Source organism: Aquarana catesbeiana, linkage group LG10 (genome assembly GCF_042186555.1).
Source record: "Aquarana catesbeiana isolate 2022-GZ linkage group LG10, ASM4218655v1, whole genome shotgun sequence".
NCBI lineage: Eukaryota > Metazoa > Chordata > Amphibia > Anura > Ranidae > Aquarana > Aquarana catesbeiana.
The window spans coordinates 110,535,931-110,557,713 of NC_133333.1; the positions used below are offsets into that span (position 1 = coordinate 110,535,931).

At 46.7% G+C, this 21,783-nt stretch overlaps 1 protein-coding gene across 5 annotated transcripts in view; it reads right to left on the reverse strand.

The window, feature by feature from the left end:
- Nucleotides 1–21,783, reverse strand: part of ALG9 (ALG9 alpha-1,2-mannosyltransferase) — a 361,563-nt gene that overhangs the window by 175,954 nt on the left and 163,826 nt on the right. For all 5 annotated transcript variants that reach the window (XM_073602427.1, XM_073602429.1, XM_073602426.1 and 2 more), the window contains exon 11: nt 2,559–2,688. In XM_073602427.1, coding sequence (XP_073458528.1) covers nt 2,559–2,688 — 130 coding nt within the window. The remainder of the gene's footprint in view (nt 1–2,558; nt 2,689–21,783) is intronic.

The following is a 21,783-nucleotide window of genomic DNA, read 5'->3' on the forward strand; positions in this document are numbered from 1 at the left end:
GTGTACACATGCCACAGCAGGAATTAAACCCCATTGCTTTTGGTGGGTGCTACCACCTGCCAAACATGACCCATTCAAGTAAATTAGGTCACTCTGCAAGCTTCCCGCAGCTGCATGCTTCTTTGGGGTCCAAGGGGTTAAAGCAGATGAGAAAGCAACACAACACTGCCTGCTTTAACCCCTTGTTTGCTGTACTACACAATGTTGCAGGGCATTTGCAGAGTGGCCTCATGCACTTGGATAGGTCATGCTTTGCAGGTGCTACATTCACCAACCATGACAGGGCATATAACTCTGCTGCGGCATGTGTACACCTCTGGCCACTGCAGCTAAAGGGTGTGCGGTTGGGGCAGGGGTGGTAAAAACACATCTCAACTATGGGGTTTTTTCCACCCCCAAACTACAAATGTAAATTAACCCTTACTGTTCTGAGCCCCCTATAAAACTGCTTTCACACTGATGTGCTGCAGTTTACCTGCACCGCATCTTCCACCTTCCTGGGTTAGCTGCGCTGTACCATATACTTCTATTATAGCCTGCAGGTGTGGTGCACTTTCTGAAAGCGCACCAAAACTCATGCATTCAGAAAGTGCACCACACCTGGAGAATATAATAGAAGTCTATGGCTAAGCACAGCAATCCCACAGGGAAGCTGCAGGTACAGTAGGTGACCGCGATATTGTGTCAATCTCACCGCTTTTCTCGGCGAGATTTGACACCTACGAGACCCATCGCGGAAGCCAGCGCTGAGATGGCTCACTCATCGGGAAAGGAAAACTTTTTTTTCCTTTCACGATGAGCGACAGGCAGTACTGACAGCTGTCTGGTATGAATCCTGAGGGGGAACGCCGCGCCAAATTTTAAATGAAAAAAACGGCGTGGGTTCCCCCCCAGGGGCATACCAGGCCCTTAGGTCTGGTATGGATTGTAAGGGGAACCCCCTACGGCGTGGGGGTCCCCCCAAAATCCATACCAGACCGTTATCCGAGCACGCAGCCCGGCCAGTCAGGAAAGGGGGTGGGGACGAGCGAACGCCCCCCACCCTCCTGAACAGTAACCAGGCCGCATGCCCTTAACATGGGGGGGTTGGTGCCTTGGGGGAGGGGGGCGCCCTGCGGGCCCCCCCCCCCCACCCCAAAGCACCTTGCCCCCATGTTGATGAGGACAAGGGCCTCTTCCCGACAACCCTGGCCGTTGCTTGTCGGGGTCTGCCGGCGGGGGGCTTATCGGAATCCGGGAGCCCCCTTTAATAAGGGTGCCCCCAGATCCCGGCCCCCCACCCTATGTGAATGAGCATGGAGTACATGGTACTCCTACCTATTCACCTAGGAAAATTAAGTGTTATTAAAAAAAAACACACTACACAGGTTTTAAAAGAAATTTATTAGGCAGCTCTGGGGGGGGGGGGGGTCTCTTCCGACTTCGGGGGTCTTCTTCTCCCGGTGTTCCGTCTCTTCTCCCGGGCCCCTCCGCTATCTTCTTCCAGCTCTCTTGCTAGCGGGGGCCCGGTCTGCTGCCGCTGTCCGGTTCTTCTCCCATATCTTCTGCCGGACTCCCCCGCTATCTTCTTCCAGCTCTATTGCTAGCGGGGGACCCGGTCTGCTGCACTGTCTTGTCCCCTCTTCTTCTCTTGCCCCCCATGTTGAGGGCATGCGGCCTGGTACGGTTCAGGAGGGGGGGGGGGGGGGCTCGCTCGTCCCGACCCCCTTTCCTGACCGGCCGGGCTGCGTGCACGGATAACGGTCTGGTATGGATTTTGGGGGGACCCCCACGCCGTTTTTTCGGTGAAGGGGGTTCCCCTTACAATCCATACCAGGCTAAGGGCCTGGTATGCCCCTGGGGGGAACCCACGCCGTTTTTTTCATTTAAAATTTGGCGCGGCGTTCCCCCTCAGGATTCATACCAGACAGCTGTCAGCACTGCCTGTCGCTCATCGTGAAAGGAAAAAAAGTTTTCCTTTCCCGATGAGTGAGCCAGCGCAACATGTACAGTACCATGTCGCCGAGAACCAGCGCGATGGGATCGCGCTGGAAATACAATCTCGCGGTCAGGTACTGTACACTGCACTGCACATGCAGTGTGGGTAAACAGCAGCATATCAGTGTGAAAGCACCCGTATACTATTATGCCCAAAGTATTGCTTCACACTGGCCTGAAAATCTCTTCTTTCCTGCTGCTGGCACCACTCTGGAGACCACTAGCTGGGATAAGAGATGGAGTGCAGTTGGTATAACTCCGCAAAGGACAGGAGCCAGCGCTACAGAGGCATCGGCTTATGTGGCTCTTGCTACCTACTACAGCTCCAACTTTTCAAGTAGTCCCTCTGCATTCCACTCTAATGCTCTGGGATGGTGGGTCAGCAAACCCAGACCATGATCTTCCAGTCACCTGGCCATGATTTACTGGTAGATCACGATCTACTGGTTGCTGATCCCCGCTCTAAACTTATATTAAAGTTATCTTTTGCCTACAAATTTAAATCGGTTAGAAAGCTATATATATGGACAAACAAATATAATATAATATTATAATAAAAATAACCAAGCATATGAACTCACCTCTGAACAAGGCTATAGAGCGGGAAAATGACAAGAAACCAAATAGCAAAACGGTACCAAGTGCCAACCAGTTGGAAGAGACTGTGTAATGTTCCAGACGATATCGCTGAAATAGGAAATGGTAACATTTCTGGAACGATACAAACAATATTTTCTAAATTACCATCAAAACTCATGAATACACAAAGAAAGGTCATTTTGTATCACAGTAAAAGAGTATTTTTGTACTTACAGTAAAAAAAAAATTTTTGGAGTCCAACGAGGGACACAAGAAATGTTACATTTTCGATTATACTGCTGCCTATGGGTGGATTGAGAATGGCAAACAAAAAACTGAAGACTACCAAGATTATGATCATAAACGTGAGAGAGGGGTTGGGTGTGACATATGTCCCTCAATGAACACCTAGAAAATGGTTTTACAGTAAATAAAAAGCGTTTTTATTTCTTGTCGATTGACAAACGCAAATAGCCCTAAACCTTTAAGATGTCCAAGAGAAGTCCAAATGATGGATGGGCAGCAACAGGTACATATTATTGCACCTTATTTGTTTTCCACTAGACTAAACATTTAACCCTTGTAGTACTTTTTTTATATTTCTGGCCCCGAGTTTAGCTTCTACAGGAAAAGAGAAGGGTGATCCTTGAGATCATAAGCAAGACGGTCTGTCTGAGCCACCCAGGAATGGTGAAAAGAGAAGCCAGGGTGCACCGTAGGAATCACAGAATCAAAGATGCCATACCTGGAGCAGCAGTCTTACCGGGTGTACTGCATCTTCCTGTGCAAGTCTGGAGCTATAAGAAACACAGCAATGCTCTCCAGATGCAGACAAGAAAGAAGTTTCATGATAGTAAAGACATAGATCAGGGGGTACTGATGATCCTATGGAGCTACCAGACCATCCCATGTTACCACCAGTGGAACCCTGTGCCTGGATGTAAACCTGCCCAATCTGTTTAACCTGGAGGCCATGTGGTCCACATCTGGCATCTCCCACCCGAGACACTGGCCCTGGAAAATCCCCAGGTGTAGACACACCTCTCTCAGTTGCAAATGCTACCTGCTGAGAAAATCTGCCTGCTAATTTTCTATGCTTGTGTTGTATACAGCTGACAAGGCTAGATTGCAAAGTCCTGCTGAAAGACTTCTGGTTTTTCCTTGATGATTGCGGTACACTGCAGCTGTGGTATTGTCTGACTGAATCAGGATCAGATGGCCTTCTAACATGTTGGTCTAACGTGGAAGTTACAGACATATTGCCCAAAGCTCCAAGATATTCATCAGTAGATGAGATTCCTCTCATCAACCAAGTCGCATTCCGTGATAAGTTGCCTATACCATCCCCCCCAGCACACAGGATAGTGTCCATGGTGAGAATTTTGCAAAACACAATTAGTAAGATAGCCCAGATTCCAGAGTTGAAATCCTGAGTCATCAAGCCAGGTATAGCCTGGTCGTTGGCTTTAACCAAATCGGCCTGTCCAGAAACGGGATTGATTTATCCCACAATGACAGAGTATTGTGTTGCAGATATCTGGGGTGAAATTAAGTCTCAAAGAACCTGCCTTGAAATAGGATACAATCAGCCCCATGACAAACTGTCAGGAGCCTACAGATGGACAGATTCTGGATTGAAGAGTTTGAACCAGATAAAAGAGTCAGAAGCTTCTCCCAAGGAATGAACACTCTGGCCCAGGACATGTTGAGGACCAGACCCCGATGTACAATGATTGCACAGTTCCAGCAATGATTCATAAAGAGTCAAAAAGAGGGGATGGATCTCTGTGTCCCATGATGTACTCAAAGAAAAGGATTTTATAGGTAAGTATGACAAAAAAAATCCTATTTTCTTTTTCATACATCATGGGACACAGAGTCAGGCTAATATTCATTACCTGCTGGGACGTCCCAGAGCAATAGCCTTGAGGGGAGGGAGACACCCTGCCAAACAATAGCCATCAGAACTTATACGGCAGCCAGCAGTACACTGCGGCCGAGAGCTGAATCCTCGGCTGCTCGAACATCCACTTTTCACGCAATTCACTAAAACTTTGTGAACGTATGCACTGAAGACCAGGTAGCAGCCTTCCAAATCTGAGCCACAGATACCTTATGGCGAAATGCCCAGGAGGGACCTACACCCCTGGTAGAATGAGCTCTCACCCTAAAGGGAGGAGCTTTACGCTTCAGACCGTAGGCCTGAATGACCAATTGACAGACCCAATTGGCAATGGAAGCTGCCTGCCCCTTCTTGGGTCCCTTTGGTAAAACAAAAAAGAGAGTCTAATCCTCGGATCTCCTCAGATCTAGACAAATAAAACTTGACTACCCGGACAAAGAATACAGCGGTCTCTCTTCCGCCGAACAAGGCAGAGAAAAAACAAGGCAAAATAATGTCCCGATTTTAATGAAAGGCAGACGCCACCTTTAGCAAAAAAGATGGAATAGGTCGTAACACAACCCTGTCGTGGTGAAGGATCAAGTACGGTTCCCTGCATGACAGAGCCGCCAACTCCGACACCCTTCTAGCCGAGGTGATAGCCATCAGGAAGGCTAACTTGCGTGATAGCAAGTCTAATGGAATTTCCTTGATAGGTTCAAATGGTTGCTTCTGTAACACATGCAGCACCAAGTTCAAGTCCCAAGGACAAATAGGTGACCTAATGGGGGGAAGCAAGCGAGTTGCCCCCTGCATAGAGGTTCGGATCAGTGAATGGGAGGCTAAAGGCCTTTGGAAGAATACTGATAGAGCCGAAACTTGACCTCTGATTGTACTCAAAGCCAATTTTACTTCCACAGCAGACTGTAGGAGAGAGAGAATTCTCCCAATCACGTATTTCCGCGGATGCCATGTTTTGGCTTCACACCAAGAAATATACAGTATCTCACAAAAGTGAGTACACCCCTCACATTTTTGTAAATATTTTATTATATCTTTTCATGTGATAACACTGAAGAAATGACAATTTGCTACAATGTAAAGTAGTGGGTGTACAGCTTGCATAACAGTGTAAATTTGCTGTCCCCTCAATATAACGCAACACAGCGATTAATGTCTAAACCGCTGCCAACAAAAGTGAGTATGCCCCTAAGTGAAAATGTCCAAATTGAGCTCAATTAGCCATTTTCCCTCCCTGATGTCATGTGACTCATTAGTGTTACAAGGTTTCAGGTGTGAATGGGGAGCAGGTGTGTTAAATTTTGTGTTATCGCTCTCACTCTCTTATACTGGTCACAGGAAGCTCAACATGGCACCTCATGGCAAAGAACTCTGTGAGGATCTGAAAAAAGAATTGTTGCTCTAAGTAAAGATGACCTAGGCTATAAGAAGATTGACGAGACCCTGAAACTGGGCTGCAGCATGGTGGCCAAGACCATACAGTGGTTTAACAGGACATGTTCTACTCAGAACAGGCCTCGCCATGGTCGACCAAATAAGTTAAGTGCACGTGCTCAGCGTCATATCCAGAGGTTGAAGAGGTAGAGGGGTCAGCCTGTCAGTGCTCAGACCATACGCTGCACACTGCATCACATTGGTCTGCATGGCTGTCGTCCCAGAAGGAAGCCTCTTGTAAAGATGATGCACAAGAAAGCCCGCAATCAGTTTGCTGAAGACAAGCAGACTAAGGGCATGGATTACTGGAACCATGTCCTGTGGTCTGATGAGACCAAGATAAACTTATTGGGTTCAGATGGTGTCAAGCGTGTGGCGGCAACCAGGTGAGGAGTACAAAGACAAGAGTGTCTTGCCTACAGTCAAGCATAGTGGTGGGAGTGTCATGGTCTGGGGCTGCATGAGTGCTGCCAGCATTGGGGAGCTACAGTTCATAGAGGGAACCATGAAAGCCAACAGATACTGTGACATGAACCAGAGCATGATCCCCTCCCTTTGGAGGCTGGGCGGCAGGGCAGTAGGGCAGTATTCCAGCATGATAACGACCCCAAACACACCTCCAAGACGACCACTGCCTTGCTAAAGAAGCTGAGGGTAAAGGTGATGGACTGGCCAAGCATGTCTCCAGACATAAACCCTATTGAGCATCTGTGGGACATCATCAAATGGAAGGTGGAGGAGCGCAAGGTCTCTAACATCCACTAGCTCCGTGATGGAGGAGTGAAAGAGGAATCCAGTGGCAACCTGTGAAGCTCTAGTAAACTCCATGCCCAAGAGGGTTAAGGCAGTGCTGGAAAATAATGGTGGCCACACAAAATATTGACACTTTGGACCCAATTTGGACATTTTCACTTAGGGGTGTACTCACCTTTGTTGCCAGCAGCTTAGACATTAACGGCTGTGTGTTTTTTGAGGGGACAGCAAATTTACACTGTTCTACAAGCTGTACACTCACTACTTTACATTGTAGTAGTGTCATTTCTTCAGTGTTGTCACATGAAAAGATATAATAAAATATTTACAAAAATGTGAGGGGTGTATTTACTTTTGTTAGATAGTGTAATGCCCTGTACACACGACCGGTTTTGCCGTCGGAATAAACTGAAGGTTTTTACGACGGAGTTCCGAGGGAATTCCGCTCAAGCTGTCTTGCATACACACGGTCACACCTAATTCCGACCATCCAGAACGCGGTGACGTACAACACGTACGACTGGACTAGAAAACGGAAATTCAATAGTCAGTAGCCAATAGCTTCCGTCTGGTACTTGCTTTAGAGCATGCGTTATTATTGGTGCGTCAGAACAGCATACAGACAAGCGTTTTTTTTCCGTTCGTAATTTGTTCCGTCAGAAAAATATAGAATATGTTTTCTATCTAAGTCCATCTGAATTTTCGACAGAAAAAGTCCAATGGGGCATACACACGGTCGAAATTTATGATGAAAAGCTCCCATCGGACTCTTTCTGTCAGAAATTCCGCTCTTGTGTATGCGGCATAAGTCTTCCAGACCTTATGATAGATCTTCCTAGTGACAGCTTTTCTAGCATTCACTAGGGTAGACACCACTGTCCCGAGATGCCACGGTCTTTAACACCCTGGCTTCAATAGCCCTGCTGTCAAATTTAGAGACTGTAAATTCGGGTGGAATATAGGACCTTGAGACAGTAGATCCGTGGAAGCGTCCATGGCCCGTCTATTGTCAGTCTCACAATCTCCGGGAACCAGGGCCTTCTGGGCCAGGCTGGTGCCACCAGAATGACTGGAACTCCCTCTCTCCAAATCCTGTGCAACAAATGTGGAAGGAGAGGGCATCGGAGAGAAAGCATAAACCAACCAGGGAGAACTGGCTCCATAGAACTACCAGAGCATCTGCTCCGATTGTGGGAGAAGCTCTTGTTCGGGACACAAACTGCTGTAGCTTGTTGTTGAACCTGGATGCCAGTAAGTCGACCTCTGGGCATCCCAAACGTTGGCAAATTTCCTGGAACACCCCTGGGTGTAGGGACCATTCCCCTGGGCAGATCTGCTGGCGGCTGAGATAATCTCCCTTCCAGTTCTCCACTCCCGGGATATGGACTGCTGACAGAATCGGCACATGTCCCTCTGCCCAGGCTAGTATGTGGTTCACCTCCTTCAGAGCCAAACGACTCCTGGTACCGCCTTCGTGGTTTATATAGGCCACTGCAGTGGCATTGTCAAACTGAGCCCTGATAGGGTAGTCCTGGAGCTCCATCATCCAGGACCGTAGAGCGAGTCACACTGCCCGTAATTCCAGGATGTTAATGGGCAGGATCTGTTCTGTCCTTGACCATTTCCTCTGAGCTGTGAGCCCTTCTAGGGTCGCTCCCCAGCCTGAGAGACTGGCATCTGTAGTCAGTATTCTCCAAATTACAGGGAGGAAGGATTTTCCCTTTCGCAGGTTCTGATCCTGCAACCACCAGTTTAGGCTTAAGCGTGCTCGAGGAGATAAGCTCTTTGGATAATCCAGGGCTTGTCCTCTTCTGTTCCAAGCCAACAAGATGTCCTGTTGTAAAGGCCTGGAATGGAACTGGGCATAGGGCACTGCCTCGAAGGAGGATACCAACAGAGCCGAATGGAGGGTTGTCTGGTGCCCCTTATCTGATGCACCTGATCCTTCAGGGCACAGATCCTTACAATTGGCAAGAATACTCTTGCTTGGACCGTATCTAGGATCAGACCTAAATACTTTAGACTTTGAGCTGGTTTCAAGGCTGACTTTTCGGTATTTATGATCCAGCCTAAGCTTTTCAAATACCACACTGTGCACGTTATGCTCTGTTCTAGAGCCTGTAGTGAGTGATCTGAGCAGAAGGTCGTCCAGATACTCGAGCACCAGGATCCCTTGGGCCCTTAAAAGACACAGCAATGGTGCTAGGACCTTTGTGAATACCCGGGGAGCTGTAGCAAACCCGAAGGGTAGAGCCACAAACTGAAAATGACGTTCCTCTACTGCAAAACGTGGGAACCTGTGATGAGGCTGAAAGATAGGTACGTGTAAAAACGTTTTTTTTATATCGATGGAGGCTAAAAAGTCTCCCCTCTGGAGTGAGGCTACTACTGAGCGGACAGACTCCATTCAAAAGGACTTTATTAGTAGATACTTGTTCAGGGATCTTAGGTCCAAAATGGGCCTTGTGTTCCAGTTTGGTTTCTGAACCGTAAACAGGTTTAAACCATGTGCCCCTTTCAGATACCGGAACCTCTACAATCACTCTTTGATGCACTAGATGATGTAATAAGCAATAAGTTCCTTTTTGGAGGACCCAAGGGAATGTTGGATCTTAAAAACCTCTGAGGGGGACCACCTGCAACTCCAACTTGTAACCGCGGGATATAATTGAGGTGACCCACTTGTCCTAAATAACCTTTCTCCAAATGTCTGCAAAGTGCTGGAGTGGGGGCGTCTCCTCAAAATGAGGGCTTGGTGCTGGGTTTAGAAGAATTTTGGACCCAGGGCTTTTTCTGGCCCCTGCCCTGCGGCTTGCCCCTGGCCCTAGCGCCCTGTTGGTGGTGGAACTGACTGTGGCGCTGAGACATTTGAGGAAGCAGTCCCTACGATTTTAAAGGAACGTCTGGTGCTTTTCTTCACAGAAAGTAGAGAACTCTTCCCTCCGGAAATCTTTTGGATATATTTGTCCAAGTGATCAATAAATAAACGTTCCCCATGAAAAGGGAAACCTGCCAATATCTTTTTACAAGGAAGCTCGGCTGACCAGTTCTTAAGCCACAAGAGTCTGCGCATATGTACAGACAAGAGAGCCAAATGAGAAACCTGCTGTATTAAATCCTTTAAGGCGTCAACAGCAAAACACAGAGCTTGAGGTATATCTGTCGTTCTTTCAGGCAGATCATCCTCCTGGTTAGGCCTATCAGGCCGTTTGACATGATCCTTTATGTATTGGCAGATACCAATTGCTGCAACAGCTGGCTGAATAGCTGAACTGGCCAAAGAAAAATAGGATTTTTATAATAGCTTACCTGTAAAATCCTTTTCTTTGAAGTACATCACGGGACACAGAGCCATAGTAGTTACTATGTGGGTTATAGGCCACCTTCAGGTGATGGACACTGGCACACCCTAAGACAGGAAGTCCACTCCCTATATAATCCCTCCCACTACTGGGAGTACCTCAGTTTTTGTAGCAAAGCAATACACGTGTATACCAGAAAGAAGGGAGGGCCCTCTGTGTTCCGTGATGTATTTTGAAGAAAAGGATTTTACAGGTAAGCTGTTTAGAAAAAACCTATTTTCTTATCGTACATCATGGGACACAGAGCCATAGTAGTTACTATGTGGGATGTCCCATAGCAATGCCAAGTGAAGGGAGGGAGACGCAACAAAAGTAGGGCATCATGAGACCAGAGGACTTTTACTGCTGCCTGCAGCACACTGCGCCCAAAGGCGATATCCTCATGATACATACATATACTTGATAGAATCTGGTAAATGTATGGACTGAAGACCAAGTTGTGGCCTTGCAGATTTGAGCATGGAGGCTTGGTGATGCACTGCCCAGGAAGTACTAACAGCCCTGGTGGAGTTTGCTTTAATAGGAAAAGGTTGTCGAAACTTGTCGAACTCATTTAGAAATAGTAGATTTTGATGCTGCCTGTCCTCTTTTAGGACCTTCAGGCAGCCCAAACAAAACATCCGTTTTGAGCAGTCGCCTTCAAATAGATTTTGACTGCTCTCACCACATCAACAGAATGTAGTGACTTTTCTTCCGCAGAACGGGGTTCTGGGAACAATTAAGGTAGAGCAATATCCTGGTTTAAATGAAAACCTGACACTACCTTCGGTAGAAAATTAGGATGAGGAAGCAAGTAATACAACCTTATCCTTGTGAATATTTAAATATGGCTTTTTACAAGAAAGAGCAGCCAACTCTGATACCCTTCTTGCAGAAGATATGGCTACCAGAAAAACTAGTTTCCTTGTCAAAAGGACCAAGGGAAGATGTGGTATCGGCTCAAAAGGCTGTTCCTATAATGCTGACAGGACTAAATTCAAGTCCCAAGGGTTCAGGGGTGACCTCACCGGAGGATTAATCCGCGTTACCCCCTGAATAAAGCTACGAACCAGAGTGTGAAGCAAGTGGTTGCTGAAATAATACTGATAAGGCCGAAACCTGGCCCTTGATAGTACTCAAGACCAGCTTTATTTCTAATCCCATCTGTAGAAAGTCAAGCATTCTACCTATGACATACTTCCTGGGGTGCCAACTCCTGGATTCACACCAGGAGACATATGCCTTCCAGACTCTATAATATATAACTCTGGAGGCCGGGTTCCTTGCATTAACCAGAGTAGACACCACTGAACCTGACAGCCCATGCTTCTTCAGAATGTGGGTCTCAATAGCCAAACCGTTAAATTTAGCGTTTGTAAAGTAGGATGAAATACCGGACCTTGTGAGAGAAGGTCTGGTCGTGGCGGTAGGGCCCATGGGTCCCCTGCCGCCATCTTTACGATCTCTGCATACCAAGGTCTCCTGGGCCATAAGAATCACTGACTTCCCTTCCTGCCTTATCCTGCGAAGAAGTTGTGGACGCAGGCAGAATAGGAGGGAATGCATAAATCAGTGAGAACCAATTCCACGGGAATAGCAAGGCATCTGTTCCGCATGCTAGGGGATCCTTTGGTCTTGACACAAAGTTGTCTATTTCTTTTTTTTTTTTTTGCCACTTCAGCGAAATTTATTTTAAGAGAAGTCGTATCAACTTTGGAAATCAAAAATTTCTCCCATCTCTTTTTTTTCACATCATTGTGGCTAGTATTTTACTTATCTTTATTAATCCTGAACATTATAATTAAAAGTAAAGGTAAAGCACAGTTTTCCTCCAAGCGAACAGATAACATAAACACCACATGTACAATCTTCAGTGGTATCCACAAACATTTTACTCTTCATTTTTCCCTCATACACCCCCCCCCCCTATCACCCCGTTCGCCTCACCCTCCTCTCACCCCATACACACACCCCCCACTCCACCTAATACTCTTACACCTATCCAGCCCATTCATACTCCAGCCATAACTTCCATATGTTCTTATATTCCTAAACTGCCTCTCCTTCTATACCAGAATTCCTCTTTCATGATCATATCCTTAACCTCTTTTCTCCATTCTCCTACTGTTGGGGGTTCTTTCGTCTGCCACCTCCGTGCTATAATTTTCCTTCCCTGGAACAGGCATCTTATAATTGTGGTCTGGGTGTCTTTCAGCATATCATTTCCCTCCAGCAAACTCAAAAGACAAGTTCTAGCCTCCATTACCAATGAGGACCCAAATATTGCGTTGATTTCCTCCACTAATTTTTCCCAGTACCTATATAACTTGGGGGCATCGCCAAAGCATATGTACTAGGTCTCCTCTCCCATCTCCACAACGCTGACATTTCGCATCCTGCCTCTTACCAAACCTAAATAATTTCTCTGGTGTGTAATAAAGTCTATAAATCAAATACAAATAAGAGACCCCCTATGACGGTGATAGAGATATCCTTGGCCCTAATGCCAGAATAAACTTCCATTGTTCCTCCGTTATTGTACCAACCTCTTCCTCCCATTTAGTTCTCTTCCTGGACTCCACCTCCCCTTCTTGCCCCGCCTTGTTTATACTCCTGTACATTTCTGAAATCAGCCCTTTAGACCCCTTAGTATTTACCAATTTCCTTAACAAGGGCATTTCGCTCCACTCTATCGCCTTACCTCTAAATTGTACCTCCAGGGCATGCCTCACTTGCAAGTAGCTAAAAAACAATCTGTTGGGCACTGCAAACTCCTCTCTTATCTCTTGAAATGTTTTCAACCTCCCTGCCCTATATAATTGCACCAAGCAGTGAATACCCCTCCTGTCCCATTCTTCTATTTTCCCCATCACACTAAGCTCGTTCAGATTTTTGTTATTCCATATCGGGGAAAACTCGGAGAACCCCGTGTATCCCAATACAGCCTTTACCGTCTTCCAGCATCTAATCATTAGCTGAGTTGTTTGGCAGCTATATCCAAAAAAATTCAGCCTCCACTGCTTCCACCTCTGTATCATGCCTGATGTTATACATCCATACACTGTTTCTTCCTACTCTTTCTTCAACCAGATTACTGCCTCTCATAAACTGTATTTGGGCTGCCAAAAAGTAACTTCAGGGGTCCGGTAGCGCCAGGCCTCCCTCCTCTCTCGGCCGCCGCAGCGCTTTCAGGCTAATTCTTGCCACTCTGTTTTTCCAGATTAATTCCCTAAACAAACTATCCAGCCTCCTAAACCAATGCTTTGGAATCCAGACAGGAGAATTGTGTAGCACAAATAGAATTTGCAGCATCCATATCATTTTGACAAGATTACATCTACCGGCGACCGAGAGAGGAAGACCCCCCCCACACCCAGCTCTTCTGTTTTAACGTTACCATTAGTGGTACTACATTGCCAGTTATGTACTGTCCTGGGTCTTTGGTTATGTTCACCCCCAAGTACCTCATTTGATTTACAATTTTTATGGAATTCACCTGTCTTGGGAGCGGATTTACCAGGGGGTCTATTGGTAAAAGAGACGATTTTTCCCAATTAATTCTCAAACCCGAAAAGCGCCCAAATTCTTTAATCAGTTTCATAGCTGCTAGCAAGGAGGCTTCTGTGTCTTCTAGGAACAGCAGGATATCATCCGCATACATTGCGACTTTCTCCTCTGCACCCCTTCTTTTAAAACCCTGAAATTCTTGCGACATTCTTAGAGTGACCGCCAGAGGCTCTAATGCAAGGGCGAAGAGCAGGAGCGACAATGGGCACCCCTGTCTCGTCCCCCTCCCCAGCTGAAACCACTCAGAGCACTCACCATTGACCCTGACTCTGGCTCTCGGTTTGTCATATAAAAGACTCAGCCACTTCACAAAATTAGGGCCAAATTTGAACTCTGCCAATACTTTCCACAAATAATGCCACTCAAGGCTATCAAATGCCTTGACCGCATCTAGTGATAGGATAGCTCTATTCCCTTCTTTCTCCGTCAGTACTTGTATATTGCTATACATTCTTCTAATATTCATGCTCACCGATCTATCCGGTATGAAACCAGTTTGGTCTGAGTGGATTACTTTAGGAATTATCTTTTTTAACCTGTTTGCTAGGGCTTAATATCTTTTCTTCCCATCCTACTTCCTCACAGAATTGGAGGAGCGGGCCCTTAGATGGCCCTCCAGGAGTCCCCTTTGTCGGAAATCTATCTACGCAGTTGTCCATGGTCGTATTAAAGTCCCCTGTCACTACAACCGGCACCCCAGGTTTGTCCGCTATGAAACTTATCAATTCGCTGAGTATCTCTGTTTTAAATGGTGGAGGAATATACACACTTGCAAGAATACAGTCCCGCCCCTCAATATTACAGGAGAGAAAAACATATCGACCATACTTATCCAGTTTACTCTGTCTGCAGGAGAAGACCAACCCAGTGTTTATCAGCACACTCACACCCCTTGAGTATGAGGTATGAGTTGACTGATACTGCTCTTGATAGTTCCTATTCCTCAGAGTGTCCACTGTACCCTTATCTAGGTGGGTCTCCTGGAGACAGAGTATCCTGACATCCCTTGTTCTGGCCATAGAGAAAATTGCTTGTTTCTTACATACATCTTTTACCCCCCTCACATTCCATGAACATATCTTCATACATTTAAATTTTCCTGAGGTTACCCTCTTATCTATTTTTGTGCCTACCATTCACCTATTCCTATATCTTGACTCAAAATAATTCTCAATTCCCCAAACTATTGTGGTTAGTATTTGAAATTGTAGTGCTTTTACTTTTTGTGATTCTTCAATACTTCCTACTTCACTCCACTCTGCCCTCTCCCCCCCCCCCCTCCCCCATACATCCATTTACACATCCCCTTCCCCAATCCCTCCCAACCCCCCTCCCTCCCCCATCCCATCCCCCCTCCCTCCATCCCATCCCCCCATTCCTCCCCCATCCCCCACCGACCCAACCTTGGGCCCATCTCACCGAGCTTATAAAGTGACCGTGTTAACCCACAAACCGTGGATACACCTCCTTCCCCCTTTTGCATTGCAACCCAAACCTTTATAATAGGGGGGATTACCCCCAACATAACCAATGTGTAAAGGATTCATATCTACTACCCCCTTAAACCCACGCCTCTGCAAATATATCTGTAAAAGAAGGGAGGAGAAGAAGACAGAGGAAAAAAAAGAAAAAAAAAAAAAAACTGAAAAAAAATCAAAAAAGACAAATCACGTCCCCAAATATGCATCTGCTCGCTGGGCAAAAGCCCCAAATTCTGTCCTCCTCCTCTTCCCCCCGCTCTTCTTCTAAGGCCTTTCTCCCAGCCGTAACCTTCCCTCATTCTTCTCCAGCCATGAGAACACTTCCGCGGGAGCATTAAAAAACTGTACCTCACTGTCACGGATTCGCCCGCCCATGGTGACTAACTAACCGCGACGTGCGTTCCGTGACCGGGGTAAATGAGGAACTAAGGGGGAACTTATACTGCGCATGTAAGACTGGCTGCAGTACTTTCACAGCCTTCACTACCTTTGGCCACCACTAGAGGGAGACTCCACTCCAATCCAGCTAGCTGACCACACACAGGCAGATACAAATCTTCCATACAATCTGGTGCACTCTAAGGGTTGGGGAGCAGTGTAGCAATTACTATACACTTCTAGGGTTCCTCCAGCTATCCTGCAAGCTTGAACCCCGGTGTTAATCACTCTCCCCACTGTCACCACACCCACACACCAGACACACAATAAACGATAGCCTGCCACCACCCAACAGTTTGTCCGCAGACTGGTCTGCTGAGCCACCACACACACAGATCTGTGTCTGGAAGATCTGTTAGCTTACAATCTGCATGCAATCTGCCAACACACAGTGCAATTGCATACCAATTGGCACGTATCTTAGACCGAGTACTTAGGCACTAAAATACAACAACCTCTCCAGAGATACGAGTCCTAGCTTAGTACACAGAAGTCACTTATTAATTTTATTATTTAATATCCCGAAAGTGGGCAGTGCATAAAAGATATACAAAGAAAAAGGAGTTACGAAAAAAGATACAAAAAATGCCGAAAGACACACAAATGGCAATTTGCTATGAAAATAAAAAGGGATAAAAACAGAAATAAACTTTACCCAAGTCTATTTGTTAGTAGAAGCATACTGGAACATGTGGGAACTCCCCAGTTTCGAACTGGCTTAGTGGAAGAACAATGTCCATATCTCAGGCTAACCAATTTATTGAAATATGGATGTGGGCTGGACTTTAGCCCTTGGCCAATCAACCCTGGGGGGTGTTCCTGTCTCAGCCCACAAATGTTTTGTGTTCTGAAATGACCAGAGTCAAATTGGCCCAGAACGGCGCTGATTGCTGGGTCATGGGTAGGATTTCCAATACCAGCGCATCAGTCCGATCGCAACAGTACCAATCGCTGCCTGCCTGCCGCAATCAGGCGCCATATAGCGGTTTTGTGCGATTCCCTAGGATTCCACACCCACTAAACATACAGAGTTACATGTACACGTAACCCATCAGATGTACGATCAAAAGGAATTATTTTCATCTCTCTGCCGTTAATAGTTTAGCTTTTATGAGAGATAAAATAGGTTCCTTAGATCTCTTGATATTAATCAAAGCTTGCAGACTGGCTGGGGCCTTATGAATGCCCCCTGCAGATCCGTGTAGCCAAGATGACTAGCAGTTTTCTTTGAGCCTCAGGAAGAAGGCAATCAATGTTTACTCTAATGGGAACTTTTATTGGCATCTAGGTGTCACTTCGATCCTAAAAAAAGTGGCTCTGTCCTTTTCAAATGCTAATGAAAGAACATATGTGCATGACTGACATAGAATACTATATTTCTAATAACCCAGAATTAAACTACATCTACAATTACACTACTTCTACAGATCACACCACATCTTGTTAAGGAAAAACTATCCTACGCTTACATTTTCGTCACACTCACCATTTACTGTTACCCGTAGACGAGCTGGGTATAACAGCGCATAGCCTATTTTATGCTGCTGTAGACTCCGTTTGCACTCTGTAAACTTTGCCCTCTGTCTCTGTAGCTCAGGGGAGAAATCTGGATACAGGGATATTCTTGCTCCATTGTACAGAATATTTTTTATATCTCCCTTGCTTTCTGGAGGATAGTAACTTTGTCTCTGAAAAACAAAAGTTTAACTATGAGGGGCCTTGGCTGACCCCCTGAAGATGGAATCCTAGGGGCCACTTTATGTGCTTGTTCAATAGTGAACAAGTTAGAGAATGCGTCCTTGCCGAACATGTCCCTGAACCATCCCTCCATAAATTCTGCCAGGTTATTGCCCTCGCTTCTTTCGGGGAGACCCAGAACCCTCACGTTCTTCCTGCGTGCCCTGTTCTCGTATTCATCCATTTTCCTTAGGCATGTGTCCAATTGTTCCTTCATCCTTTTAACCTCCTGTCTCAGTGGATTCACATCGTCTTCCACCTGGCTAAGTCTCTCTTCGAGAACGGTGGTCCGAGCGCATACCTCCTGCATATCCCTTTTCAGCATAGCTAAATCGTCTCTAATACCTCTGAGCTGGTCCGATAAATCCGACAGCACGGTCTTACAGGCATTAGTTGCTAGGAAAATGTCCTTTAAAGATGGTTCCTGCTCTGGTGTCCCCTTATCCTCTATTGTTTCATTGCCCAGACCATTCTCCCCACCCAAATGTGTCTGCGACACTGGTTCGGTGACTGTGGGTACGCAAGCTTGGGCTGGGCCTTGACTTTTCCTCCCCCCAGGGTGATTGGCCTGCGCCCCCTTGATGTTGCGCACTCCCCATCTGGCTACCTTTTTTAGGTGTACAATTTGGTATATGGGCAAAGCGTTCCAGTTTTGCTGCCGCACCCTGACCTGCTTTATCCTTGGGGCCGCGCAAATTGTGCGCCCCAGCTCCTTCTTGTGCTGCGGTCTCCTCTGACCCTTTTTTTTTGGTCATCCTGTCCTCCCTCACCCCTTGGGACTTCAAGAACAGAAAATTATACAATCCTGCTATATATCTCTCCCCAGATGGTTTGAGATTCTATTAATAGCCCCACAGGAGCGCCACCTTCAGAAAACAAGATATAGCATACAGTGAAGCGTTAGCCAGTGTATTCACTCTCCTCCTCACAGCCGCTTCTCCAGCCTACAATGTCCTCCTCCCCACTCTTCAAAAATAGGACCTCACCAGGGGGTGCCCCCAAGGGGAAGCTTCTAAAAGTCTCGTCCAGGGAGATTACAATCAGGCTTTTCCTAGGGCATACAGCACATATCATACAGCGAGCGTACCTGTGCAGTCTTCCTTACCCCACCAACCAGTCTGCTGTTCTGCTCAACGGCGTCCTCCTGCTAGTATTCAGCCAGCGCAAGCGCTCCAAAGAGGGATCCCACGGGACACACACTCCCGTCTCCAGAGAGGTGAAAGCAGCGGCGCTGGTCCGGTCCTCGGGTGAGCCGCTCGTTAGATGTCTCCCCTATCTTACTGAAATCCGGCCGTCACAGGCATGGAAATAACTGCTCCGGCGTTCAGGCTTCCAGCGTGGGCATCAGGAGGAGCAGCTTGGTCCGGGTCTGCAACGCCCTCCCCTTCCCCTCAACCTTCGGTCACGCCCACCAGAAGTTGCCTCTTCCAGGACTGCACCCCAACCCAAAAAAGGTTGGCACATGTTACCACTTCACAGGTAACTGAAGGAAGGATTTTCCCCTTAGCAGATTTTTGGTTATTAACCATAAACTGAGGCTCTGGCGCACCTTTGGAGTCAGACACATTGGGAAATCTAGAGCTTGAACCCTTTTGTTCCAAGCCGATAGGATACTGTTTTGCAGCAGTCTTGAATGAAAATGAGCATAAGGAACGGCCTCGAATGAAGCCACCATCTTTCCCAACAAGCTCATCCAAAGTTGAATAGAAGAATTCATCTTGCTTCGACCACCTGAATCAGTTCCTTTATGGCGCTAATCTTTGCCTGGGGCAAGAATACCCTTTTCTGGGTGTATCTATGATTAGACCCAAGTATTTTAGCCTTCTTCATGGATTTAAGGAAAATTTCTTCTAAGTTGAGAATCCTACCTAGGTATTCCAGGTAGTTGAATGTGGTGACCATACGTTGGTCTAAACGGGCTAGCGACTGGTCTATCAAGAACGGATCATCTAGGTAAACTCTAATCATTATACCTTGGGCCCCTTATCTGGCTAGAGGAGGGGCCAGAACCTTTGTACACTCAAGGTGCAGTAGCTAGACCGAAAAGTAGGGCTACACACTGAAAATGAAGATTTTCTACCTTGAAAAGTAGATATTACTGGTGAGCGAGAAAATAGGCCCATGGAGGTTTGCATCTTTGATGTCAATCGATGCCAGAAGTTCTCCTCCTTGTAGGATGGAAACAACTGATTGGATTGACTCCATGCGAAAAAAAGAACGGTTATATTCAGGAATCGAATTCGATTTTTGAGATCCAGAATGTCTATTCAGTTTTGGCACTGTGAAAAAAGGTTTGAACCAAACCCCAACCCCTGCTCTTACATGGGGACCACCATGATCACTTTTTGCCAAAAGATGGTCCAATGCTTGAAAGAAAGACTTCTATTTCCCTGGATCCTTAGGAAAGTTATCTGAGAAAACGAGGAGACGGGAACTCTTGGAACTCCAGTTTGTACCCTGGAGCTATTGAGGAAGTCCCCCATCTGTCTCGACACTCTTCCTGCCAGATCCTTGAGAACTGCAGAAGTATTCCCCCTACTCGAGCAAGCGGGGGTGCCTCCTCATAAGGAGGCTTTAGCGTTTTGTAGGTTTCCTCCCCCAAGACCTCTTTTGTCCCTGGGGTTGACCCTGAGGATTACCTTTTGAACTTGACGGTGGAGGCCGTCGTGACTGCCTAGAGGCTAATGGTCCTGGCACAGGAGAAGGAACTTGTTAAAATGAAATACGTTTACTCCTTGTCTTAAATGGCAAAGGAGTACTTTCCACTAGAATTTCTTTGGAAGTATTATCCAAATCATCCCCAAACAGCCGTTTCACCGCAAAAAGGAAGACTAGCCAGGAGCTTCTTGCATGGTGCTTAGCGAAAGGCACAAGGCCTGAAGGATAGAATCTCTCATAGTAACTTTTTCAAACATAAAGCTGCTAGTAGCTTGCCAGATCCTGGGCCTGCTGAACAGGATAATCTCGAGCACCTGTTTAAACTGGTCTCAATCAATCTCAATTAATCAATCTCAAACAATAGCTCTCAATCGCTCTCTCAATCAATCAATCGCTATCAATCTATCTCTCTATCAATCGCTCTATCTATCAATCGCTCTATCAATCGCTCTCTCTCCTAAAAAAAAAATTACATTGCGAGAATCGTGAGAGAATTGTGATCTTTTTATTCTAAGAAAAAAATTCGTGATTCTCATTTTGGCCAGAATCATGCAGCTCTAGGCTGTAGTGTTGAAAACAGTTGCAAACATTTCATGGCCCCGATACTCACTCTGACCAGCCACCCCCTCTCAGGGGAGGATGCCATTGTAAAGATGAGTAGGTTTTCCAGAGCCTGAGGGAGACCCTTTTAGCCCTTTTTTTGGGGGTGTTTCAACCCCCCCTCCTGACCTTAGCCCGATGCACAAAAGCAGAGGTACTATCAGAAGAAATCGTATCCACTGCTTGAGCAATAGTCCAGCCACTGCCGCTGCTATTAACGCTCAGCCTGATGCTTTTAGTACATGTGTCAGGGAATGCCTGTGTCACCAACCCCTTATATGCCCCTTTTTTGCAATTGTGTCCCTCCGACATCTGAAGCCAGCAAAAAATGGAGCTTTTAAACATACTCCCGCGCTGGACGAGCTGCCAACACCCAGCCCAGCCCCTTCCATCACACCGCGCCCCCCATCTCTTTTCAAAAGAGGGTTTTCCCGCACGGGCCTCTGATCCGACGGGATCGGCGTGTGGGTGGTGGGGGATGGTAAGGAGGAGACCTGTAACAGGCCACCATGCAGGGGCGGTGAAAAAACGGAGCGGCATCGCCGATCGTTTTTGGCTTCCCCCATGCAGGAAGAGGGGGGAGAGCTTTGTCCAGGTGGGGGTGTTTCGTGGAAGAAAATCCCCCCAATCTTACCGGAGGTCTGAGCTGCTCGCCGGATAAAGCCTGCTGCTTCTGTGACAAGCGTGATGTTTGAGGAAAGCATGACAAGGTACATGCTCTATACAGCTCCCAGTGGTGACTCTTAGGCATGACATTTACTTTTTTAAAGGAGACATTTTATAAGAAAATTTAAAAATTCCTTAGAAACCTCCACTTACCTTTCCTGCCGCAGGTTTTTTTATGGTAAAAACCAACAGACCCAGTCTTCACCTCTCATGGTGGGCCCCGTTATAAAACCTTCAGGAACCAGGGACCCTTGGGGAACCCACACTCCTGGACCTGTAAACCACCCCACCAGGAAAAACTTTATGGCTGAAAAAAGCCAAAGCTATGGATCCCGGGGTCTAGCTCTCTAAAAAGAGAAGCGTTACAGGCAAAACCTTGTTTCTTCCGCCACGAGGCCCAGGTACCATTCAATTCGGCCTGAAAAGACACTTTGAATGGATCCGGCTGCATAGCTGGCCCCAGCAAGGATTGCTCCAGAGGAGCTCAGCACAGCACATCTTTACTCACGACCAACACCTTAGACACTGGTAAAAAAACTGAGGTACTCCCAGTAGTGGGAGGGGTTATATAGGGAGCTGACTTCCTGTCTTAGGGTGTGCCAGTTCCATCACCTGAAGGTGGCTTATAAACCGCATAGTAACTACTATG